Source organism: Chelonus insularis, unplaced genomic scaffold (assembly GCF_013357705.1).
Source record: "Chelonus insularis isolate UGA/USDA-ARS -01 unplaced genomic scaffold, ASM1335770v1 contig_131_pilon, whole genome shotgun sequence".
Taxonomy (NCBI): Eukaryota; Metazoa; Arthropoda; class Insecta; order Hymenoptera; family Braconidae; genus Chelonus; species Chelonus insularis.
In genome coordinates this window covers 545,636-568,800 of record NW_023276372.1, presented here as the reverse complement: position 1 = coordinate 568,800, position 23,165 = coordinate 545,636, and the positions used below count along the sequence as shown (strand labels likewise).

The 23,165-nt window shown below is 30.7% G+C and overlaps 5 protein-coding genes across 6 annotated transcripts; 3 read left to right on the top strand and 2 right to left on the bottom strand.

The window, feature by feature from the left end:
* The first annotated feature begins 15,433 nt into the window (after positions 1-15,433).
* On the top strand, positions 15,434-16,930 carry SrpRbeta (signal recognition particle receptor beta). The gene is made up of 4 exons (XM_035095098.1): positions 15,434-15,599; positions 16,032-16,198; positions 16,308-16,447; positions 16,517-16,930. Exons 1-4 carry the CDS (start codon positions 15,506-15,508, stop codon positions 16,851-16,853), a joined length of 738 nt encoding a protein of 245 aa, XP_034950989.1. The 5' UTR covers positions 15,434-15,505; the 3' UTR covers positions 16,854-16,930.
* Positions 16,931-17,262: 332 nt separating this feature from the next.
* Positions 17,263-18,864, top strand: LOC118074136 (pyridoxine/pyridoxamine 5'-phosphate oxidase). Its single transcript, XM_035095097.1, has 6 exons — positions 17,263-17,613; positions 17,787-17,943; positions 18,020-18,119; positions 18,197-18,250; positions 18,328-18,527; positions 18,600-18,864. The coding sequence occupies exons 1-6, from the start codon at positions 17,475-17,477 to the stop codon at positions 18,763-18,765; spliced, it is 816 nt and encodes a 271-aa protein (XP_034950988.1). The 5' UTR covers positions 17,263-17,474; the 3' UTR covers positions 18,766-18,864.
* On the bottom strand, positions 18,272-20,015 carry LOC118074135 (histidine protein methyltransferase 1 homolog). 2 transcript variants are annotated; one of them, XM_035095095.1, is made up of 5 exons: positions 19,878-20,015; positions 19,555-19,794; positions 19,318-19,478; positions 18,886-19,252; positions 18,272-18,808 (listed from the first exon to the last, which is right to left on the bottom strand). In XM_035095095.1, exons 1-5 carry the CDS (start codon positions 19,924-19,926, stop codon positions 18,768-18,770), a joined length of 858 nt encoding a protein of 285 aa, XP_034950986.1. In that variant the 5' UTR covers positions 19,927-20,015; the 3' UTR covers positions 18,272-18,767. The 2 variants fall into 2 exon arrangements, with proteins under 2 accessions (XP_034950986.1, XP_034950987.1); XM_035095096.1 differs by having other exon boundaries at positions 19,887-20,015.
* Positions 20,016-20,264: 249 nt separating this feature from the next.
* Positions 20,265-21,358, top strand: LOC118074138 (peptidoglycan-recognition protein SC2-like). Its single transcript, XM_035095099.1, has 3 exons — positions 20,265-20,587; positions 20,669-20,995; positions 21,059-21,358. Exons 1-3 carry the CDS (start codon positions 20,506-20,508, stop codon positions 21,334-21,336), a joined length of 687 nt encoding a protein of 228 aa, XP_034950990.1. The 5' UTR covers positions 20,265-20,505; the 3' UTR covers positions 21,337-21,358.
* A 212-nt stretch (positions 21,359-21,570) lies between these two features.
* LOC118074139 (uncharacterized) lies at positions 21,571-22,511 on the bottom strand. Its single transcript, XM_035095100.1, has 4 exons — positions 22,353-22,511; positions 22,150-22,274; positions 21,942-22,067; positions 21,571-21,868 (listed from the first exon to the last, which is right to left on the bottom strand). Exons 1-4 carry the CDS (start codon positions 22,402-22,404, stop codon positions 21,749-21,751), a joined length of 423 nt encoding a protein of 140 aa, XP_034950991.1. The 5' UTR covers positions 22,405-22,511; the 3' UTR covers positions 21,571-21,748.
* Positions 22,512-23,165: the final 654 nt, after the last annotated feature.

Here is a 23,165-nt window from a genome sequence, read left to right as displayed (position 1 = left end):
ACCGGCCGTTGGACGAACGGAACACAGTGCGTTGCCCACGCAACGGGTATTCATCAACTAACAAAACGGCTAAAGGACTTTGTCGAGTAATGGCAATGGGACAAAAACTCGTGGGTTATACACCAACCTGGTGGAAATAAGAAAAAGAGCCAGAAGTTAAAGGAAAAATACAAGAGTCCAAGACTAAAGTTAAACGTTATAAGATACAAAGAACTACGAAAAGGAAAGGTAAGGATATTCTTATTTGTGTATTCTTTTTCTTGTACTAAGATACACCACCCACGTGCTTCCTTCTTAAGAAAATTTCCCACCAAGTGATTGCTTGTTTATTACCAATAAAAATGATTAATTTGAAAATTTGTTCTTCTGGAATACTCAATGAGACTTGAATGGATTTCAACGATCCTAAATAAACTCCTTTAAGGTAGTTTGGCATCCACATATTGGCAGTCAAAATAGTAGTAGTTTTAAAAATTTTTTTTTTTAAATCTATCAAACATCTTGACTCATAGAAATATGATCTTTTAGATCAATTAAAAAAGAAAGATTGTCAACTGTGATCCTATCAAAAAAATATTTTCACTATTTTATTTCTCTCATATTAAAAAAAAATGCATAAAATAAAATATACATGTACTTAATTTCATGGCGACGTTTTTTGGATGTTCATAGTGAAGTGACTCTTGACAATCAGCAGTAGACGTGTAAAGCGCATTCAATATGTCAAAAATAGTCAATGAATTGGCCACTACAAAGTCACTTGAGAAAAGAATCCACTGTGGTCTTTTGAAAGTGCCCATGTAGATGGTCATTCATAAATTTTCCTAAATTGTCAAATAAGATCAATGGACTTGGTGACCATGTTTAGAATGATCCTGACCAGCCGGAAACGATGGTCTATTATTGTGGACAGACAACAATAATTTTCAAATCATTGCGAATAGATTAGATACGGACAGATGTTAATATTCTGTAAAATATTGTATATAAATCATTTACCACTTTCAAGTACATTATTTGAATGATTTATTGAATAATTATTCTGAGAAACACATAATGCTATGGATGGTATATACTCCGAAAAAAATTATTTTATCCAAATGAGATTTTGTCGTGGTTTTCTCATATTTATGTTCACTATTTGCAATGTTCTTCAGCCATTTTAACACAATTGAAAAGTCTTATCATCCAGAAAATACGAACACGTTTGAATGTTCTGCAAGAATGCCATTCTCTACGTGGCTATAATTATGTCACGGTTTTAAACGATTTCTCTAGTTACTTCAGTTCTCCATTACCACTATCAATGTCACCCTAATTAAATTAATTAAAGCATTTTAATTTATAATCATTCTTATTACACAACAAACTATTTTTAGGAATCGATAATTATTTAAATAATCTAAATTATATTATATTTTTTTATAAATAATCAAAAATAAAATTTAATTTGAAATGTTTTGGCCGGATTCTCTGTATTTAAAAGATTATCTGCCTGGAGAAATTGATTGCATTCTTGGGCTTTCTAGTCTGACAAATTGTAGATGAAAGGAAAAAAATGTGATATGTGAAAATGTTATCCCCAAGGATCAGCAAAGAAAGCCATAAAAGTAAGTGTAATTCGAAATGGATGTTTTTAGAAGCAGTGTTGTATTTAGTTCGATAAAATATATTTCAAGTGTAAAAATCGAAAGTTGAAAGCAATTGGACGTGGTAATTCTTGGTGGTTGTTGTTGTCACCAGTTTGACTCGACGCTCTATCGACTGGGCTCAAGTTGAGGCAAAAACTTTTAGTACTCGAGACTTCTCTCGCCTTTTACGTCAGACACCAATTAATTCTGAGAATGATAAAAAGTTAAGGAAGAAGAAGTGCAAAATTGATTTTTGCTACAAAAAAGGAGTTTTTGGTATTCAATAAAAATAGCATACTTTTTATTGCATTGAATCAATCTTACTATCATTTATTCACTTAAGATATATATGACTATGCCAATGATGATATGATAATGCAATTTTTCCGGGAATTCACTCATCTGTAGATTGAAACGCAAAAGTCAATAGAAAAAATTCCGACGAAACTGCTTCTGTAAAATAATTCGAAGAGATAAAACGAGGTTTCGCTTTTTCTGGCACAACTGTTGCAACTTTCAACCAGTTTTTAATGTATATTTCCGAAGTCAACTGATTGATGTAAGTCTCTGAATTGAAATATGTATTTATCGAGAGCAAGATGCTACATTATTGACTTTGAATAACAATCCTGAAAGAAACTCAAGTTTTTATTTAAAACTCTGACGAACCATCAGTAGATTACCATCAAACATTTTTACGATTAAATAAAAATCTTGAAAAAAATTATCACTACATCTTCACAAATGACACAGAATTTTTTAAACACTCTTATACAAATTCCTAAAACTTCTAGAGTATAAGTATGAAGACAGGATATTTCGAAATATATTTTAATATCATTTAGAGGACATACAGCATCAAGATATTTTTTCATACCATGAGAACACACTTGACCACTTAATTCGTGAATTATGATTTATCTTATGTAAAAGAATAGGACATATAGAAAAGATTTCAACCTTTCAATCAGCTATGAATACTGGGCGTCGAACACGAGAGATTCGTTAATGATTGACGCCCACATATCTATAAAAAAAATGGAAACAACACTTTAAGTGCAGCGGCTCGAGGCTACTCATTGGCTGACTGTGCAAGATAAATCGATTCTTTTCACTGTTTTAAACCTACAGACACCTAAAGCGGTAAGACGATCATCACAAGCACATTATGATGTAGTCTGATGGGTTAAAGGTTAATTGCTACTTCTTCAACGTCACATTTTTAATGTATTCTCGAAATATTTGTTTCTCCTTTCATTTTTATTTATTTTTGGGACTCAAGATTTAACTGATAACCACTAACACTATTTCTGGCTCAAACGTTTAAACGATGATGTAATCTACCCCCTGATGTTCCATTCCGGTATGAAATAATCAAGCAATTCGTATACAACCTAACCAACCCAAGTGGTGACATTATTACAAAACTCTACATTTCAAACTGGTCTAATTTCAAGACCCCAACGAACTGTCTTCTCGATGATAAATTTGTGGAGACTGAAGTTCACAGAGAAGCATGTAATAAGTTGATGATGTCTTCTCTAGACTACAACCAAGCAAGTGTAACGTATCTGGGGGAGCAAAAGTGAAAGATATATATTAACCAAATAAAAAAAATTCCATTGATGATGGAGTATATTATTTTCTTTCCTATTTTATTCATGTGCAAAACTCGTTGTGGTAGCAATCTAAAATGTTGGAGGCCAAGTTTAAGGGTGAAAGGGTGGAAGAAACTGTTGGAATACCCAGCTTGGAGGACAAGTTTCTTCATGACTGACGTAGTAATACCATGCTTGATAAATGAACTATATATTCAAATAAATGCAACCCCAATTGAGCCAGCTTTCAACTTGTCATCATTCTTTCGTTGTTTTTTTCCTCATAACAAGTGTAACGTACACACACTGTTTTGCACAATAACAAATAATTTTTTTTTTCTCTAAACGAAACTTGAGAGTTGTAATTAATCATCGTATATAAATCTCTTCAATTGCTTGCTGACATAAAAAAAAAGCAAATCTTTTTGAATTCTAAATTTTGTAAAGAGATATGCGATAAAGTTATTGTTTATTCAACATAAATTCTGTTAGAAAATAATGAAAATATATTTAGGGATAGTTTATGTAATTCAACTTCATTATTTTTCGTTTAAATGAAATTCTCACGTACTCACGTAAAGTTTCTGCATAAATTGTTTGAGCATAGTAGTTAAGAAACAATATTATTGCATTGGCGAGCGATGAAAACTTAGAAACTTGCTAACACGTTGTGGAAAGTGTACAGAAACACTTTACTTACCATTCAAATTATTTCTCTTCTCACCAATAAATTTACTTATAGTCTACATAAAATTTATTGTATAATTGTATTTATTGGTGAAATAAATGTTAGCACGTTAACGAAATAATAGAATGTTATGGTGTTTTTTTTTTAAAGACGCATACTTTAATCTATACTTATATGGGCGTCGAAACTGTGAAAAATGACATCGCTCGGCATCGTCATTAAGACTCATTTACAATCCACACCTCGTTGCAATATGGTACTTGAAAAAAAAGTTGCTAACGACGGGGAGCCGAAGATACTTGCGTTAAAAAAACTTGATTTTCTTAAGCTGAAGGACATCAGCATCACTTGCAACACATTGTTTATGATTTTGATGCTTTTTGCTCATCAATTCAATACATTTTTTCTATTTCTGATTTTTAATTTAATTTTAGCATAAATTAAACCACCTTGACAGAGGCATTTTTTGAAATAGAATTATTTATCATTTTCTCATGATGAAATTAATTTCATTGAAATAAATGCTAGATTTAATGATAGTTTGTTGAAAATAAAAAAATAATTCTTTAGAAGAAAGTAATTTTAAAGGATGACTCTGTTCAAATGCATTAATTATAAAAGTCGATTTTTATGCCCGGAGTCTTTTAATCCCTGAAGATGATATACAGTGAGCAGGATAATAACCCTTTCATTGTAATGTAACCTCAGCAATGTCGATTATTCAGTGGTTGCATTCACCCCCTCGTTGAATTAAAACTTGTATTCATGTTCCTTCTGAGACATCTCATAATACCCACCAAGATAGCGGTACAATCCATGTGTCTTTCATCCCTCTTGAATGCTACGCGTGTATCCAGTCATCTGATTTCTTATTCAGATTCTGTTATGTATGAAGCAAAGTACTTTGGACCCCCTGGTGATACAGATAAACCCGTTTAATTGAGATTATTCTGAAGCGGCCAAGTGGAATTGTCAGTTATTTTGCTGTCGAAAATGAAAAAAAAAAAAGTGGTTAAATAAGAATGAAACCTTTATGTAATATTTGCTTACACTTATTATTATTATTATAATTATGATCATTATTCCTATTGACTATTTGATCAATAAAATTGATTAAATTGTACATGTTAAAAGTGTCTAGACACTGTCTCGTCAATCTGCGCGTCCGACACTTTATCCAATTGACCAATCGCCAATAACAAGTGTTGCCGGTGAAGCTAACGGAAATGCATATTATCCATCAACGAGCAGTAAATTTATATACACAAGGGAAGCTACAAAGATTTCCTGTCTATATGGATAACTAAAAGATTAAGAAATAATTGAAATAAAAAAGGGGGAAAAAAAAAAGAATGATTGAAATTCGACTGGATGTATCCTCACCTGACTACCAAGGATATCGTGAATAATCATAACCACAAATTGAAGGACAAAAAGGTTTTTGTTGATTCTCTGAAATTAAATTCTTTTTCTTTTATAGACATGACGTGTGTTGATGATATCGATTTATAAAAAAAAAAGTACGAGTGAATTTTCTCAAGGAATCTTCGGCAAAAAAATAAGTCAATTGAAGTAACAAAAAGGAAAAGAGCAAACGGTGGTATATAAAGAAATGAAGAAGGATGTAAAAATTGATGACAAGTGAAGAAAAGGAAGAAAGACGTGGTGCCGCGTAACATACAATGCTTGGTGTACGTGAAGGTATAAACGAAAGAGAATGTTGAAGAGACGAATGAAGGAAGAAGAAAAGGAGAACGGGGGGGGGGAGTCAGCGAGAGAAGGTGGTTGTAAGGACCAAAAATGGCAATGAGGAAGAAGGGACTGAAGAGAAGGGCACAATCTACGTTTCCATCTCGTGGCGCGCGCGTGTCTGTCGAGATTCTCATCCGTGGGGCCAGCCAGGTCCAGCGAGACGAGGCCACCTGCCGACGATGCCTAAGAGTAGAGGGGACCAATCCCCCTTTGGCTACACACCAGTATTCTTTACTCATTCTCTCTCTCCATCCTTGTTTTCAACTTCTTCAGCCTTTTCTCCCTCCTCTTTTTCGTCTCCCTTTTCTTCATACTCTCAACGTACATACTTCTGCATTCCCGCAATATGGTCCTCGACCCGATGATCTCTGGAAATGATTGCACACGACGAGTGAGGTACCAGTCAATTGGGCTCAAGAAAAACCCCTAAGAGAGTCAACTCCCTTCGGAAGTTATTTTTTATTTGTCGACTAAATTAATCCTTTCGAGACAGTAATTTCTTTAGTATTCCGAGAGTTAATAAACCAGTGAGTGGATGATGAAGATTAAAAAAAGACCTAAACTGGGCGAATGTGTCACGTGGTATGTATGATTTTAAAGAAATGAATTGTCTGAGACTGATCAACGAACAACACACGAACCCCCGACAGGGTGACCTCGGGGCACCAGCCACAGTAAATCGCTCGGTGGTTCGAGAAACGCGAGACCCGTAAATTACGTACTTTGCTCATGCAGAAAGGATCGCGTTCAGGTCCAGAGGTCAGCTGAGATAATGACGCGAAATGCAGCAGAGAGAGTTGATCTATTCTGCAATATCTTTGAAAATACGTGACACTCTCAGCTGCTGTATCAGACAATGTGTCTGCTTTTGTAATTTTCTATTTATCTTTTTATTACCCAAAGTGTTTTTTTTATTTATATTCTTCTGTTTAATGATTCATTTTTGTTCATATTTGTTTATTTTCTCTTTATTCAATATAGTCATTTTCGTTTCAACCAACTGTTTCATTCTTTTTCAAGGAATTCTTAGATAATATGACAATTTGACGATAAAGAATAAAAAAAATATAATTTCTTTTTCATACTTCGTTACTGAGAACGGATGTGAGATGCAGTTTTAGTGATCACTTCTTTATTCTTCTTCACGCTCATCTCTATAAAGCTGTCGATATACAAAAGGCTGTGGCACATTTCTTTGTTTTTCATCGTAAAAAACAGCGAAAATTACGTGATTACATGCAAGTGAAGCATGACTGAGTTGCATGACCAGATTTTCTGATACTCGATATAAAAAAATGAAAAGTTTATTAGAAATTTCACAGTTAAATTGTTTTTCATAAATTTCATTCATATGCTTCTGGCATTGTATATCACACAAAAATGTATGCAAATTTCGAGAAAAAAAATTATAAATAACATAGAACTATTGTAGGCATTGAAAGATTGGCGTATGTAAATTCTTTAATGACGGATCCTCTCAGATGCCAATGGATGTGTGTGACGTCATGCTGTGCTGAAGAACGAAAGTGGTCTTGATGAATCCTCAATGTTGGGACACCTTTACCCCTTCAATTTCAGTGATTCATCTATCAGTATTAAATATTAACCGTGAGAAATTGTCTCTTTTTTGTCCAGTTTTATTCAACAACATCAGTACTGTAAAATTTTTGTTGATAAATGAGCATCAAACCGTCCTAATATTTTTAATGTTAAGATTATTTTCTTCTTGTGAATATTTGTAAGTAACTATGACAAATAGCAATAAGCAATTAAGATAGTATCAACAATATCCTGCATTTAAAGCCACTAATCCTGACCATAAACTTATGATTATATTTTATCAATACATATTGATAATAATGTTACGATTATGTATAATTTAATTAATTTTATTTTTGATAAGAAAAATTTACTAAACAATTTTCATTTCATAAAATAGACTAGAAAATAATTTCTTATAGGGATATTTTAAATTAAATTATGAGTAAATGTTGCAAAAAGAAAGAAATTTTGTAAATATAATCTTCATTAATAATCATTTAGATGAATTTAGATGATTAAGGCATTGATAATTTCCATGACAATATTATAACTCTCCGGGTGATACTAAATGACATTTAAATGATTATAAAGACTTATATTAACCGCAAGAAATAATATTCAAAATGATTCTCAACTGACTATGATTAGTCTCAAGTTTTGACTTTGCCAGTATAAATATTTATCTTCATCATTGGGTGCATTCAAGCTTGGCACAAGATACAAAGGGCATCAATCAAGTAATTTTGATGTGGCTGCATTAATCTTGATCGGAACCGTCATCCAAAGAGTACTGCAGCGTATTCTTACCATCATTACATGCACATGGGGGTTGAATCAATATTCAAATTATCCTCATTCACTAACAGTGTGATTAATTGTTTAATATACAATTGAAAAAAAATAAAATAATAATTTTTGATGATATTTAAAAATATACAGATTGGATGGCTGAAGATTAGATTTTATTGTCGTGGCTTTTTACAGAAATAAAGATGGCATGCAGTAGCAAACAGAGAAGCATGTCCGGGTCACTTCTCCACACTCCTTTTATCTCTGGAAGAATGCAAAGAGCTTCAACATCGGTATGGAACCGGCTGCATAGCAAAGAGACAGAAAAATTCGGGTCCTTCCGTCTTCTATCGATGCGGCATCTTTAAATCCGAAGGTATATATGCGATATTATAAACCGGTAAGTGATTTTTGTTTTGTTTTATTGCCATATTCTTGGTAAATTCTTTGGTGCATTCAAGATAATACAAAAGAGGGAGTTATGAACACTGAAAAGTCGATGTAACACAGCGGGTAGACAACACTACACGGCTGCTAAAGTTTATTCGAGAGCACGTGCAGACGAAAGTGCGCAGGAAAAATGTCCGCTATATCGGCCACCATTCGACTGGTGATTCTTCCAGAAAGACATATACATATTTATCGTTTGGACCAATGGTGGAAGTGAAGAAAAAGCGAATCGACAATGCATCCGAGCCTCAAGGCCCTGTCAGCAATAACAAATTGCCAGAGTCCAGTAACCGAAGGGACCTGATTCTTATACGCATCCGCGAAAGAACTCTTCGCATATACAACGTGCGCGAGCGCCAAGACACGTGATTAATTGCCCAAGACTACTGCTGTTGCAGCGGCGTATTTTCGAGGACAATTTTTTCTTCGAAATATTTGCATGTCAAGGCGGATTGATGCCCCTTCGGATAGCCGTATGCAGAGGAAGGTCGTGCTTTAAGAGATAAGTTTCAAGAATGAAAAAGAAACATTTAGATATATATGTATAAAGGAGGGTCTACAGCACGCCCGCTGAAATTTCCATTCGTCGGAAATTTAACTTTTAAATCCACACCACCGGCCAACGACACGTCTCTTGATGTTTTAGATATTCATGAAAATCTTTGACGCTTTCGCGATTTCAAACAGCCACAATACGACTGAGATACATTTTCTTGTATCTTTATGTCACGTTTTCTCTTTCACATTCTTCTTTGCATATATAGAGGAAAGTAAAATTACTTTTTAGAACTTTACCATATAAATCACAACAAATTTTATCAATATTTCATATTAGTTTTATACTATTCTAATCTTCCACTATTTTCTCAATTACGTAAATGGAATCCATATCAAAAATATTCTATATAAAACTGAATTATTCGATCGTTTCCACACCATATTTTAGTGGTTAGTTCTGACTAAAATAAAGAGCTATGAAAACAATGCGACTACGTAACAGAGGCAAAGCCCCAACTGCTGGTCAACCACAAAGATGATATCACATATTTTATGATGGTTTCTGCGGATACTTTTATTCCTATCCTTTCATATTGGATTTTACAATTCGGCATTAGAGTTCGACGTTTCTGTTCCCCTCGGGTCACCATGTGGTGATATAAGACCATGCAGATGTCGTTGTGATGAAATATCTCCAGCAAAGTCTGCTTTTGCAGCTCTTCCTCCAGGCATATATTATTGCTACCGCCCTCAACCTCTTTCAACTGCTTTAAACTTCTTTCTTCCAAGCTTCTAAACCATTTCACTAACCAACCAATCACTCTTTTGCTTCTCTTTATTTTCTCAACTTTAAATTATGTTTTCTATTGTTTGTTCCATTTACAGATGAACACAAAAAACACTTTTAAAGATTAAAAAAAAAAGGAATAAGATAGTAGAATCCATCCAAACGTTGCAGACATTTTTAACAATGGAACTCTTAGACTGGATTCCGTCACGTGTCCTTTTCCCATCACCATCGGCTATCTGGAAATTCAACAAAAGCTTCAATAGCCTCCAAAAGACCTTCGATACTTCTCCACTGACCATGTGTCTCCTTCACATGAACATCACGTAACTAATTTCCTACCAGATAACATCACCGTGGAATTTCATTATCGGATACTTGATTCAAAGGTCCAGTTGAAACTTGATTCATCTTTATGACATATACAGATATATTTATTCACTCTTTTTTAGTATTGAAACATTGAAATGTTAGAGTAAACATGCAATTCTTCCTCTTTATCAAATGCAATTTAAGTTTTATTGATGGAATATTCATACAATTTTTTTCACATACCTTCATACTTTGACAAGAAATAACAAGCTCTGTACAATGATAACACATCATCTCACACCTCTTTACTGACTCTCGCCGACAAGAGAATCGCACTAACGATCTTACCTTCGTGGATCTTCCTCATGATAATCCTTATGTCTTCAACAAAGAGAATTCATCCAACTGTCTATTACAGTTCAATGCACGTGATGAGCATCAAGAATGGAATGCTCTGCTAAAAAAAAAAAAAAACATTTATTTCCATTCGTCATCACATGTATGATGTTGCATAGATTTATGACAAGTGTAAGTAATATATTTGATTATTTTTCATTGCCAAATATAATTATAGAAATTTATCATCAGCTCTTTTGTTCATTATTTAATTTCCTTCTGTTGTAGCAGAGACTACTCCCACACGACAATCAAGTCAAATAAGCTGTCTATATTGAACAAGACGAAATTAGTGGCGTCTATTTCTCTTATCGTTTGAACAAAAAAAAAAAAAAACCAACTATCGTACGCTTAATTCAAATGACAGAGCCAATCCCATGGCTATCTATCTCACCTGCCATCAATAAATTTTCTTGGATCTCTACAACTTTTAGAGAGCAACACTCTCTTTTATTTTCTACTAGATTCACTTCTTATCTTCAGTAGCAACATGTCAGTATAGTTTATGGAACCAATAAAGTCTTTACTGACTTTTAGATCCTATCCTGGAGATTGCAACAAACAAACATGTCACTTGAAAGCATCAACAAAAATAATAATGAATATATGTACAATATTGTTTATTTAATTTTTTATTATAAAAGAACGTAAATATTAATGACGGTTTTTGGTGATCAATCAGCTAGCCCTAAAGTGTCAAGGTAAAAAAAATTTCAAAATTGATTAACATTTAAGGAGCGTGTATGGATCAGCAAAAATATTGAAGATATAGTAATATTATGTAAGAGATGGTTGTAACAAATGCTGAATGCTCTAGTCGGAAGCTTTGGTTCTTGCCGAAAGAACATAAATCCGAGAGTTTACAATAGTCAGACACTAGCACACATGTCAGTACCAAGTGATGTTTGCCGCAGACATGAATGAAACTCTTTGACGTTTTTAAACGTGCGGCTTCTTGTTCTAGGTCTATCAGACTATGAAAGACACAGACAGTTCGTTTGTTTCTGCTTCTTCATTTTTTCGTTTCAAATCCAATTATGTATAATCTTAGCCCTTATGTTCATATGAATTTGATACAGCTAAATATTTGAAGAACTTATTAGTATGTAAGATGACTGCTTTTGTCCTCCAGTTAGTTTTCATGTCGTTGTCGCGTTTGTCCTTCGCCCAGTGTCTCTTGTCTTTTATCTCCACCGTTTTTATTCTTCTTTTATCTTTTTTAGGTTGCGTCTTTACGTGTTCCCGCATGAATTCTAGTAGTTACAAGTGAACGTCGACAGTTAATGAGTAATGCTGAAGCCTTAGTCTTCGCATCTTTTATTCATTCCACGATGGAAGACGAACACATCGACTGATGCATTTACGCAACTTCTGAGTTAAACACCAATGCATATAAGATCTTACTTCAATCTTGCATTTCCGCTTAGCTAAGCACTACACTGTGAAGTTATTTACAAAATTACTGTTTATCTATAAATAAATAAACATTATTTAAATATTAATTATAATCAAAAGTATTTTTGTTTTTAATGATTGATAGATGAGCGAAAAAAAGGATATAATAGGATATATGAAAAAATTAGCAAGGAATCTACGATCCATTGGAAAGGAATGGCTGTTTGTTCGGTGGTCGAAGTAGATGCGGGTGGGATTGATGTCAATTTTTGTGACATAAAAACATGGCTGCCTATGGGCAATTAGCACTGAACACGATCCACACATTCCATTGATCCCCAACAAGTCCTCACAATCCTCTTTCTACCCATCCATAAACTGCATCCATTCAAGTTAATTACCGTTGTAATTCTCAAGCAATCTTACAAATGTGAAATTGTCCAGCGAGAAATAACATTTTTTTATTTTTCAATAAATGTTGCAAAATGTACTTGAATACTACAAGTGATTATGAAAAATTAAAACATTATAAATTGATCGGAATAAAGAAATTTTTTAATCAAAAGAATATTTGATGATTAAAAGAAGAAATAATAATAAAAAAAAATGGAATAAAAAAAATGTATGCTCTAGTGAACACAACTGGACAACAAAGGTTCTTATTCAATGTGTGACCGAATTCCAAGATTCAGAAGAAATTGGTTAAATTTTTTTCAAGAAAATCGCCTGATTGAATCAAAGTGGATGGGGTAAGTTACTGAACAAAGCTCTTATTGTGTCACGATTTTTATATAAAGACTCCCGAGCCTTTTCTTTGTGCGAAAATTGAGGGTTGGTTCACATCAACGTGTGTTGCGTAGGAGTAAAGGGATAGCAAAACGGGTTCTTATACCATGAAAATAAAATCATCTCTTCTATCTATCTATAAAAAAAAGGATAACTATTCACCAGCTGCCAGACAATTCTGTTAAAAATAAAAATATTAAATTAAATCGAAAAAACCAGCCATTTTTCTGGTATTATAATCAAAATAATATTAACTATAAAATATTGAATTTATCAATATATATATTTTTTGGAAATTTTAAAATGAAAATCTTGGTTTAATATTGACCATGATAATATGATAAAATGCCAGCTGTTGTTTGAATCAATATTTTTTTCTAGATTTACCCAATCGAACAATCGAAAATCCTTTCCTTGGCGTAACAAAAGCTTTGATATAAAGCTATATATGTAACCCATGTCACTTGGTTTCCTACAAAACACAAGGATCGCCATTGATGCATTATCGAAAGGGGAAATATATAGAAATTCTTCAAATGTGGATTTTACACGTTTAGATACGAATCAAAAGCAAGAAATCTTTGAATCAACACATTTCTAAAAGGTTCACTGCGCTTTTGGAGTAAGTAATAAAAGATGACTGCATTCGCTTTCGTATCTCACATGTATACATACATATTTTTTTTCCTAAAAAAATCTAAAAAATACTAGATTCTAAGATATAAAAGTAATGTGAAACTTTTCTCACGAATTGAAAGAAAAACTCATCCATGGTAGCAATCTCTTGGAGAGTGTGACGAAAAATTGATGAAAGAAACTCGTCAACGTTTATAGCACCAGATGACTTTATTACTATGCCTGGTTTCTGTAATAATTATACTTCTTTTAATAATCATTTCATAGAAACAAATTCATTTAAACTAATTACCAACTGTTTGCGGTAATGTTATAAAGATTTAATTATTTACTCGAGCATTTTTCTTGTTTATACAAAGTGAAGTGGATCTATCAAACTTTTTACAACAACTGCAGCACATCTGCCAGGTAGATATACATTAAAAGACATCATATATGAGCTAGAACATAAAAGCCCTGTAATGGAATGGAGGAATTTTTTATGTGTTAGTTTCGTTTCGCGATAAACCATAAAAATTAATCCGATCGTTAAGAAGTGTCGTAACTGTCGAAATATATAGGCCTTAATGTCTCCTTCTGATGCTAAACCATTCCTTTTTGCATTATAAATAATAAGAAAATGAATTTTAATCGATTCTCACAGTCAAATAATTGAATGAAAAATAATTCGGTTATTAAATAAATTATCTTTTACAAGCAATAGTGATTGTAAAAGTTAAATAATGACTTTGAAAAATATCATGCAATCAAGGAACGTTTTTCATGACTCTAAATGGATCATAAACTAACCTGTGTATAACGAATTTGTAACATTTTATTAGCAACACGTATATCAATACCTTCAGGTATAGGGTAGTATTTTTACTATTTAGTACTCGAAATTTTTAACAGTTAGTTTTATACTGAATCGTTTTATCCTTACTACGTTTTATTCAACGGACGGAGATTTATGTGGCAATATTCGTATGAGAGTCAAAAGCATACTTTTATGGTCCGTTTTGTTACAAAGTTGCTTCTTTATGTTAGTCAAACCTATTGGCCTTCTAACACTTTAGAATTTAAAAGCTTTTAGAATTTCATTATTTCTTTATGATGGCTATTCACATCTCATTGTAATGTGTATATTAAAATAATTATAAATCTAAAGTGGATTAATGCATAAGATATTTTTGAATGAAGCTTCATTTTAATACTATGTTTTATTATTATTGTTCGTTGTATTAAAAAAAATGTATTCGCTTTAATGTTTTTCATGTGCCAACGTTTTATGCATTAACACAATGATATAATAATACATTTAATAATTAATAATGATGAGGATAATGATAATAATGATGATATCCAGAGTAATATACGTCGTGGTGAAATGATTGTGTATCAGATTAATTCGCTTCGCTGTAAATTACATCAGGTGTTAACTCGTCAGAGCGTTTCTTCCAAAATTAAAGAAGATTACGATGGGCGGTGCAAGACATAGCTTTATTCACACCATTATTTTTGGAGATACCACTTTTTAATCACGGAAGTAAGCTCAAATTTACTCGTATTAAATGTCTTAAATTACTGTTTTATATATACGTGTATATAATACGAGCAAAAAAGCAACTTTTTTTACCATTCCATTCACATTAATTCAAAGATATTGTTGGTTCCAGTTCTTTTTTGCATTTATTTTTGAATCTTTTTCGTGAAATATAATTGCTTATTCTATACAAACCTGGGCGGTCTCTTTTTGTCATACACAACGACCATAAGAAGTCAGAATACACTTAAATTTTCTCTTCAACATTTTCTCTCAACTGTTTGCCTTTCTTTATTTTTTTGTAAACCAACTAAACTTTACATCCAAGTAAAATTAAAGATCAATTTTTAACACTTAAACTTTCTTCATAAATTGAATGTAGATTTCAATTTTAAAAAAAAATATTTTACATTTAATAAACTCGTAAAATGAAAGCATAATTTATAATGAGTGCATTTAATTTGACGCTTTATTTAGCGCCGCAGTATAGAGGGCGCCACCAACTGGAGTAGCATTTAAATGCCATCTATTGGGGATAGACACAACTAACAAAGGAGCCAATTTTCTCACCCAGTAAAAAAGTATTCTTTACTTTGATGCTAGGGAATTTCATGTTATTATTTATATTTTTTTGTAAATCTAACCAAAAAGATAAATCAAAGAGACACATGGACATCAAATTTTGTGTAATCACTAAGTGCAGCTGTTGAAATTATCATAAAAATGGAGAAACGTGTAGAACCACTTGTGGAAAATACTGAAATATCGCAAATATTTGGAATAGTAGTAGCTGTTTTTGCTGTTATCATAACTTTAGGTGATGTTCATTAAAAATATAATACAACTTTTTATTTATACAAATGTCTTTTTCCATAAACCATTGGCATTACAGTACATATGGAAAATAGTTTATTGATGAATTAAAATTTTTCTTACATTCACAATTTATTAAAGTAAGCGTATTTCATGGTATTTACAATAGTTATAAAACATGAGAAGAATAACTAAAAAAAAACATCTGCATAATACATTGTAATAATACATATAATACAAAAAAGAGTACATTTCTCAGTTACTTATCAAACATTCCTTTCAATTAGAATTTTTTACTTAATATTCTTTAAACGTCTTCTGTACTTTTGTAAAAAATTTATAAAATACGGCTTCCATTGTAAATTTGATTGTACAGAATTTGTCAATTGAAATGGACATTTCAAAATTTATAATTATTCTTTTCTTACTTTTTCAGTAATTTTTATCTTTTGGCAAAGACGAAGATCTGTTGGCCGTAGTGTTCTTCTTACAGGGCTCAGTGATGCCGGTAAAACTTTGCTCTACGCTAGGCTCATTCATTCCAAGTTTGTAGAAACATACTTGTCGTCAAAGGAAAATGTTGGTGACATCACAATTAAAGATGTAAGTGCTGAAAAAAAAAATTTTATTTCATTAAACATTAACACAGATATTATTAAATAATAACTGGTAGTTTGTATCATTATTAACACTAATTAACACCAAATTTTAGCAAAATCTTCAAATTATTGACATTCCTGGTCATGAGAGATTAAGAAATAAATTTTTTGACAAATATAAATCATCTGCTCGAGGATTAATATTTGTTATTGATTCTGTAACTGTTCAAAAAGACATCCGAGATGTTGCTGAGTAAGTAATTTGTTTTATAAAATAATCATATTAATTATTTCAATACTAATTTACTGATTAAAATTACAGATATTTATATACTCTTCTCTCTGATTCAAGCATTGAATCTAAACTTCCTATATTAATACTCTGTAATAAACAAGATCAAACAATGGCTAAAACCAGTAAAGCAATAAAAGCTATGCTAGAAAAAGAAATCAATCTCGTTCGAGTTACAAAGTTAAAACAACTTGTCGATACAGACGCATCTGTGGAAACTACATACCTTGGAGCAGGAGAGAAAAATTTTGAATTTTCTCATTTGAATAACCAAGTTGATTTCGCTGAATGCAGCTTACATTGTAAAGAATCAGAATCTGAAGTGAATATTGAACAATTAAATAATTGGCTTCATAAAATTGTTTGAAATGCATTGTAAAAAATTCATTATTTTGTAAATTTATTTTCTACTCATTGAACTAATAAAGAAAGTTTTAATGTTTATTATGAGCTTGTTTGTTTAGTGTTTGTAACAGGTTTATGTTATTTCTTTTCGTTGAAAAAATTTTGATAGATAAAACCACTTGTTACTAGTAAATAAAAATTACGAAACTTACCAATTACTGACAGATAGAATGAAAAAACTGATTTTTAACTTAGTTTAATTTCTTGAAAAACTTTTATTTGTTATTGACAAACAATAGAGAAATTATTAGAAATCGTTAAAACGACTCCATTATTTTGATTTTTCAATACACTGAAATTGTTACTATCTAATTTCAAGTAGCGAGGTTACGTTCATTCAAGTGATGACAATTTCCCATCAAATTAGCCAATCGAAACACTTTATAAACCCGTGAATCTGAGCAATAGTTGGTATTTCTTTCCTTTTTAGTTTACTAGTAATAATTTATTATAACAGTGCTTCAAACAAGTAATGCATACTCACAGTTCCATATGTTCAACGTGTGTTGTCTATCGTTATTATCTATACTACAAAGATTTTTCTCAGTAATTAATTGAAAGCACTACGACGCAGTAATAGTCCATGGCAAAACAGTTTTTATTGTGTATCAGGTCAACATTTAATAACGTTATCATTAAAAAAGTTGTTCAAGTATCTGCAAAAAACATTTCACAAACTAAAATGTCAACACAAAGTGCATCTTTGGTACAGAATCTAGAAGGTAAACATATAAACGAAGAACTTTTGTGGTTAAGATACTATTTAGAATATTGATTAGTTCTTTTTTTTTAAACAATTTTCATTGTTATGGTTTCTAAATTAAAAAATTTCTATCTAAAGATAATTATTTACAAGAACGTATTATTAAAAAAATTTACAACTAAATTGTTTTAGGTATGCGAATAAAGTATAAAGACCGCTCTGATACATTTACTGAAGAACAATTAGATTCTAAAGAACCAATTGGGCAATTTAAAGCATGGTTTGATGTCGCCTGCAAAACACCTGGTATCCTCGAGCCAAATGCAATGTGTTTAGGAACAGCTACCAAGTATTATCATTTTTATTCTGAATAAATTCATCTGTAATTATTGTTAACAAATAAAATATCAATTAATTATTTTCAGAGACGGTATTCCATCAGTTAGACCTGTTTTATTGAAAGGTTTTAGTGCAGAAGGATTCAAATTTTACACGAATTATGACAGTCGAAAAGGTCGTGAACTTGTAAGTTTTAACAAAGAATAATTAATAATAGCAATATATTGTCAAATTAAATATGATAAAATTAAATCGAATTATAGGCTGAAAACCCACGTGCTGCTCTAACATTTTATTGGGAACCTTTAAGAAGAACAGTAAGAATTCATTAATCGCTATTTAATTGTAATAAAATATTTGTATTTTTTAATTTTATACTTTAATTTAACCTAAGGTACGTATCGAAGGACGAGTAGAAAAGACTTCTGCAGAAGATTCAGATGCATATTTTTCCGCTCGACCATTTCCAAGCCAAGTAGGTGCTCATGCAAGTAAACAAAGTGCAGTAATTGCTGGAAGAAATTCACTAATTGTCAGAGAAAGAGAATTATTAGCACAGTTTCCAGACAATAAAGTACCTAGACCACCTTGTTGGTATGATATAATTTTCTAATTGCTTTTATCAATTATATTTGATTCAATAACAACACCTTATTATTCTATTAGGGGTGGATTTATTGTTATTCCCAATTCAGTTGAATTTTGGCAAGGACAGAGTGATCGTTTACATGATCGAATCCGTTTTAGACGATTAAAACCTGGTGAAAAAATTGATAATATTTTAATTCATGAAGGTCAGGATGGATGGGTATTTGAAAGATTATCGCCTTAATTCTAATGTCGATGAGTAAGTTTTAAAATTTCTCGTTGTAAGCCTAAAAATTATAATTTGTATAGATGTATATAATTATTATATGTATATTTTTTGAAATTATTTCTATATCATAATTACCTTCTTCACTTCTCCAAACAGTTTCAACGTTAAAAACATTATCAGTTTTTATTAATTTTTCAAATTCTTTCATATTACCACCTATACCAAAATAATGTACTTTACCAGCAATATATCCTACACCATCCTTTTTTAATTGCTGTTTGAAAACTTGATATAATTTTTGATAATTGTAGGAATTGTAAATAGTTTCACAGGTTGAAATGACATCGTATTTTTCCGTTTCATTCGGATATTTTTTAATTAATAATTCAACAAATCTTTCCCAATCTCCAGCATAAAATTGAGTGTTTTTTTCAATTTTCTGTCTGTCTTCTAAATTTAATAAGACATTTGGAATGGTAACTAATTCAATGACCTCAGAATTCTGCAATGAATAAATAGTGAAATAATTGTCGATGTCGGAATTTTCATATAATAAGAAAAACGAACATAATCTTGGAAGTGAACAGTACATCCTTTGAGTAAAGCTAAAATTCCAATTATTCCAGTACCACATCCTAGATCAAGTACTTTAGAATTTTTACAAAAAATGTTTTGAGAATAAAAATATTTTCCTAAATCATAACTGCATTCCCATATTTTTAATCCACCTGAAAATGATATTGTTTTTTTGTAATAACAATAATGACCAAGTTTCAACATAATTAATACTATAAAGAATAATACCTTCATAAATAGCAGGAATAAGATCTGAATGTTGTGATTCTGCTTTAATAATTTTGTCATGTTTTTTTGCTTTTAAATTCAAAATTGCACTTTCTGATTTAATCATTTTTAATTCAACATTCTCAAACGTAATAGTTATATAATCTCGTTCAGATAGTTTTTTAGAAAATTGCTCATCAGTTATTTCTATTTCAGTAGCAGGAAGCCAAGTTAAATTTTTGTTTTCTTCGTTTTTATCATCTTCAACATAAATAATATAAATAACATAACCTTTTAATTACAAAATATATTGTTGTGAGCAAGTAATAAACAAATTAAATTACTTAAAACACCTCGAGCTTCTTCATTATTTGAAAAATCAAATTTAAACATTTTTAGTTCATTAGTTATTAGCTTTGTAACCGAAAATAAACAAAAAAATTATTTAAACTGCAGTATTCCAACAACATGTGCCTTTTCACTTGTTGGTAAAGTAGGCTTTAATTTATTTTGAAATAAGAAAATTTTGTGACTTACTTTTAGGATTGACCTTGATAGTTATGGAAAATATTGAAACTATGTACTGCAAATCGAAGTATAAAACTACTTAAAAAATTTCTGTTTATCAAATAATTAATAAATTTCAAGATTACGTTGTAAGACAAGAGTATGAGTAGTCTTGAAAAAATTTATAGTAAACTAGATAATATCTCTTATCAATTATAATTCTCACGCACTTGTTTTCGATAATAACCAATCTATGAGATATTCATTGATTGCGATTAACATTGCAGCATTTAGTAAGTTATTCGTTGATGCTGAAATGATCAGATAAAAGTGGGGAATTGAAAGCTTGGCGTGAATGAAATGAGGGACTTCCCAGTGTAATTAGCTTTCAACATATAAGTTGATGTGATTTTAACAACTTTGCTCAGTTTTATCGTGTTTATATCATCAACAGTATCAATAATCATGAAATTCTCAATAATATTTATTTGCGTTATTCATTGGACACTCTGTTCGCCAATTAATATTCAGAAAAATACTGTTGATGGTAATTATTTATTATATTAATTAAAGTACAAAAAGTATGTTTTTACTTTTATTTCAACTGAGACTTTGTGTTTATTTAAAGTTTGTCCAAACATAATTAATCGCTCTGAATGGAAAGCAAGGAATGTGACTGGCCATCAACTTCTACCAATAAGTCCAGTGCCTTATGTAGTCATTCACCATGGAGGAATTTTACAATATTGCTACGATCAAAAAGAATGCTCTCGAATAGTTCGTTCGTATCAAGACTTACATATAGATACCAATAGATGGTTAGATATAGGATATAACTTCGTAATTGGTGAAGACAGCAATATTTATGAAGGTCGAGGTTGGGATTATGTAGGAGCTCACGCACCTGGTTATAACACCCAAAGCATAGGAGTTTCAATAATTGGAGATTTTTCTCGTAATTATCTTAATGACTTTTCTAGAAAGTAGTACAATATTTATATTAATAATTTATCGACAGATTTCCTTCCTAATCGTGGCGCACTCGAAGCTCTTCACAATTTAATAGAGTGTGGTGTTTCATTAGGAAAAATCAGCACCAATTACAGCATAATTGGTCACCGTCAAGGTCGAAATACTGTTTGTCCTGGCGAAGAATTTTTCAATTATGTTATGACAATGCCCAGATGGACATCGACTCCAGTGCCTGTTTATTCAAATAAATCTCAAAAATCAAATAAAATCGTTGTTAATCTAAAAAACCCAAGTAACCACAAATTGGTCACAATAATAAAATAAATTAGTTAAGAATGATTTATAATAACGTCTAATTGTAATACCTATAAACAATGACAAACACTTTTCATGACAATTCATCATTCAACCAGCTATCGATGACAAAGTCAGATTATTTTTTCAATAAAAAAAAATATCTGCGAATTCAATACATAAAAAGATAAAAACGATGATTTGAAGGTGAAATAGAGCTTCTACAAATTAAAATATCAAAACAAGGAAAATATATAACATTAATTCATCATAACAATAGAAGTTATTGTCAATCACATTTACCAAGACTTCCCTGTTATTTTATTGTAACTGAAAACAATAGGTTTATAAAAAATTATATTATCAATGTCGTCAAGTCTTTAGATCAATGAAGATGAACTCTTTAGCTTACGAATTAGTTAATTTCTTTATTTTGAATTATTTATATATAAATTGTTATGATTTTATTAACTGCAACGTCATAACTATCACTTTCGCTTCTTACACAAAGATCTAATCGAGAAAATCCATTTCCTTTTAAATCATTATTATAATCTCTGACCTTAAAAAATAAAAAATATGTCCACTTATAAAATAAAATTCAATGAAAGTAATATATCAGAATAACAACTTACTTGAATTGGAATATGCATTCCGAAATGTTCATTCAATTCTGGACTACATATTTTAGTACCATAAGGAACATCAGGTATCAAATCCATAGCTGCAGTAACATAAGCTTCACGCCCATCAATAAAATCCTAATACCACAGAAATGTTTACATAAAAGTCAAGATCAAGAAATAATTTATTTAATTGATTATAAAAATTGTAATTACTTACCTGAAGGGTATTCAATTTTTTTCCTCTCATGTCAAGATAGTCCAACGAGTTATCACTAGAATAATCTGGATAATAAGCTGCCAATGATACGTTATGGTATGGACAACCAGTGCAATTAATATAATCTGTATGTAGATTTATTTGTTATCAATTAGAAAGAACTCAAAATTTATTTAAAAACAAAATAATATCAAAAGTTTTACCACTAGCTTTAATAAAATTGTGACAAAAAAAGAACACTATGATCAATCTCATGCTTTCTTATGTGATACTTCAAGTGATTTATTTTCAACGGTTCAATTATAAATGAGATTACTTAAATTGATTAACCTGAATATAATTTTCTATAAAAAAAATGCTGTCAAAGCAGTATTACTTCAGCATATGTATATGTTGAATTACTCAACAATTGTTTATCTTGGAAAAAAAATATTTATACTTTTGTATGAGTATTTTTATAACAAAACAATTTTTTAATATTATTATGTGTCAAGCTTCTGCAAAAATAAATGAATAAAAAAAATATTTAATTGATTACCCATCATGATAACAATAGGATAATTAACATAGAAAAATATTAATTCTCTTAATTACAGAGACGTTGAATTATTTATGTACAATTATGTTTTTATTTTCTTAAAAAGTTATCAATCATTTTAATAAAAGTTATGATTTAGAAAATAATGAATTTTAATTAAAATCCTATTATTTTATTTTACTTACTAATTATAATAAATTAATTTTCGTTTTTATTGATGTCCATTTAATTGAATACTACGAAAAATTAGTATTTTATAAGTATTTCATTGAAATATAAATGATTAAAAAATACTCTGGAATTTTTTTTCTTTTGCATACATGTTTGTGACACAAAGTTGTTTATTAAATGTCATGCTATTCATTTATAATAAATAGAAATTACAACAGGTCATATTAGTTTTGTTTTTTCTTTTTAAAATATTAAAATTCTCCATCGATCATGTTACTAAAGCCCTGAAATAATTAGAGCTTCTAAC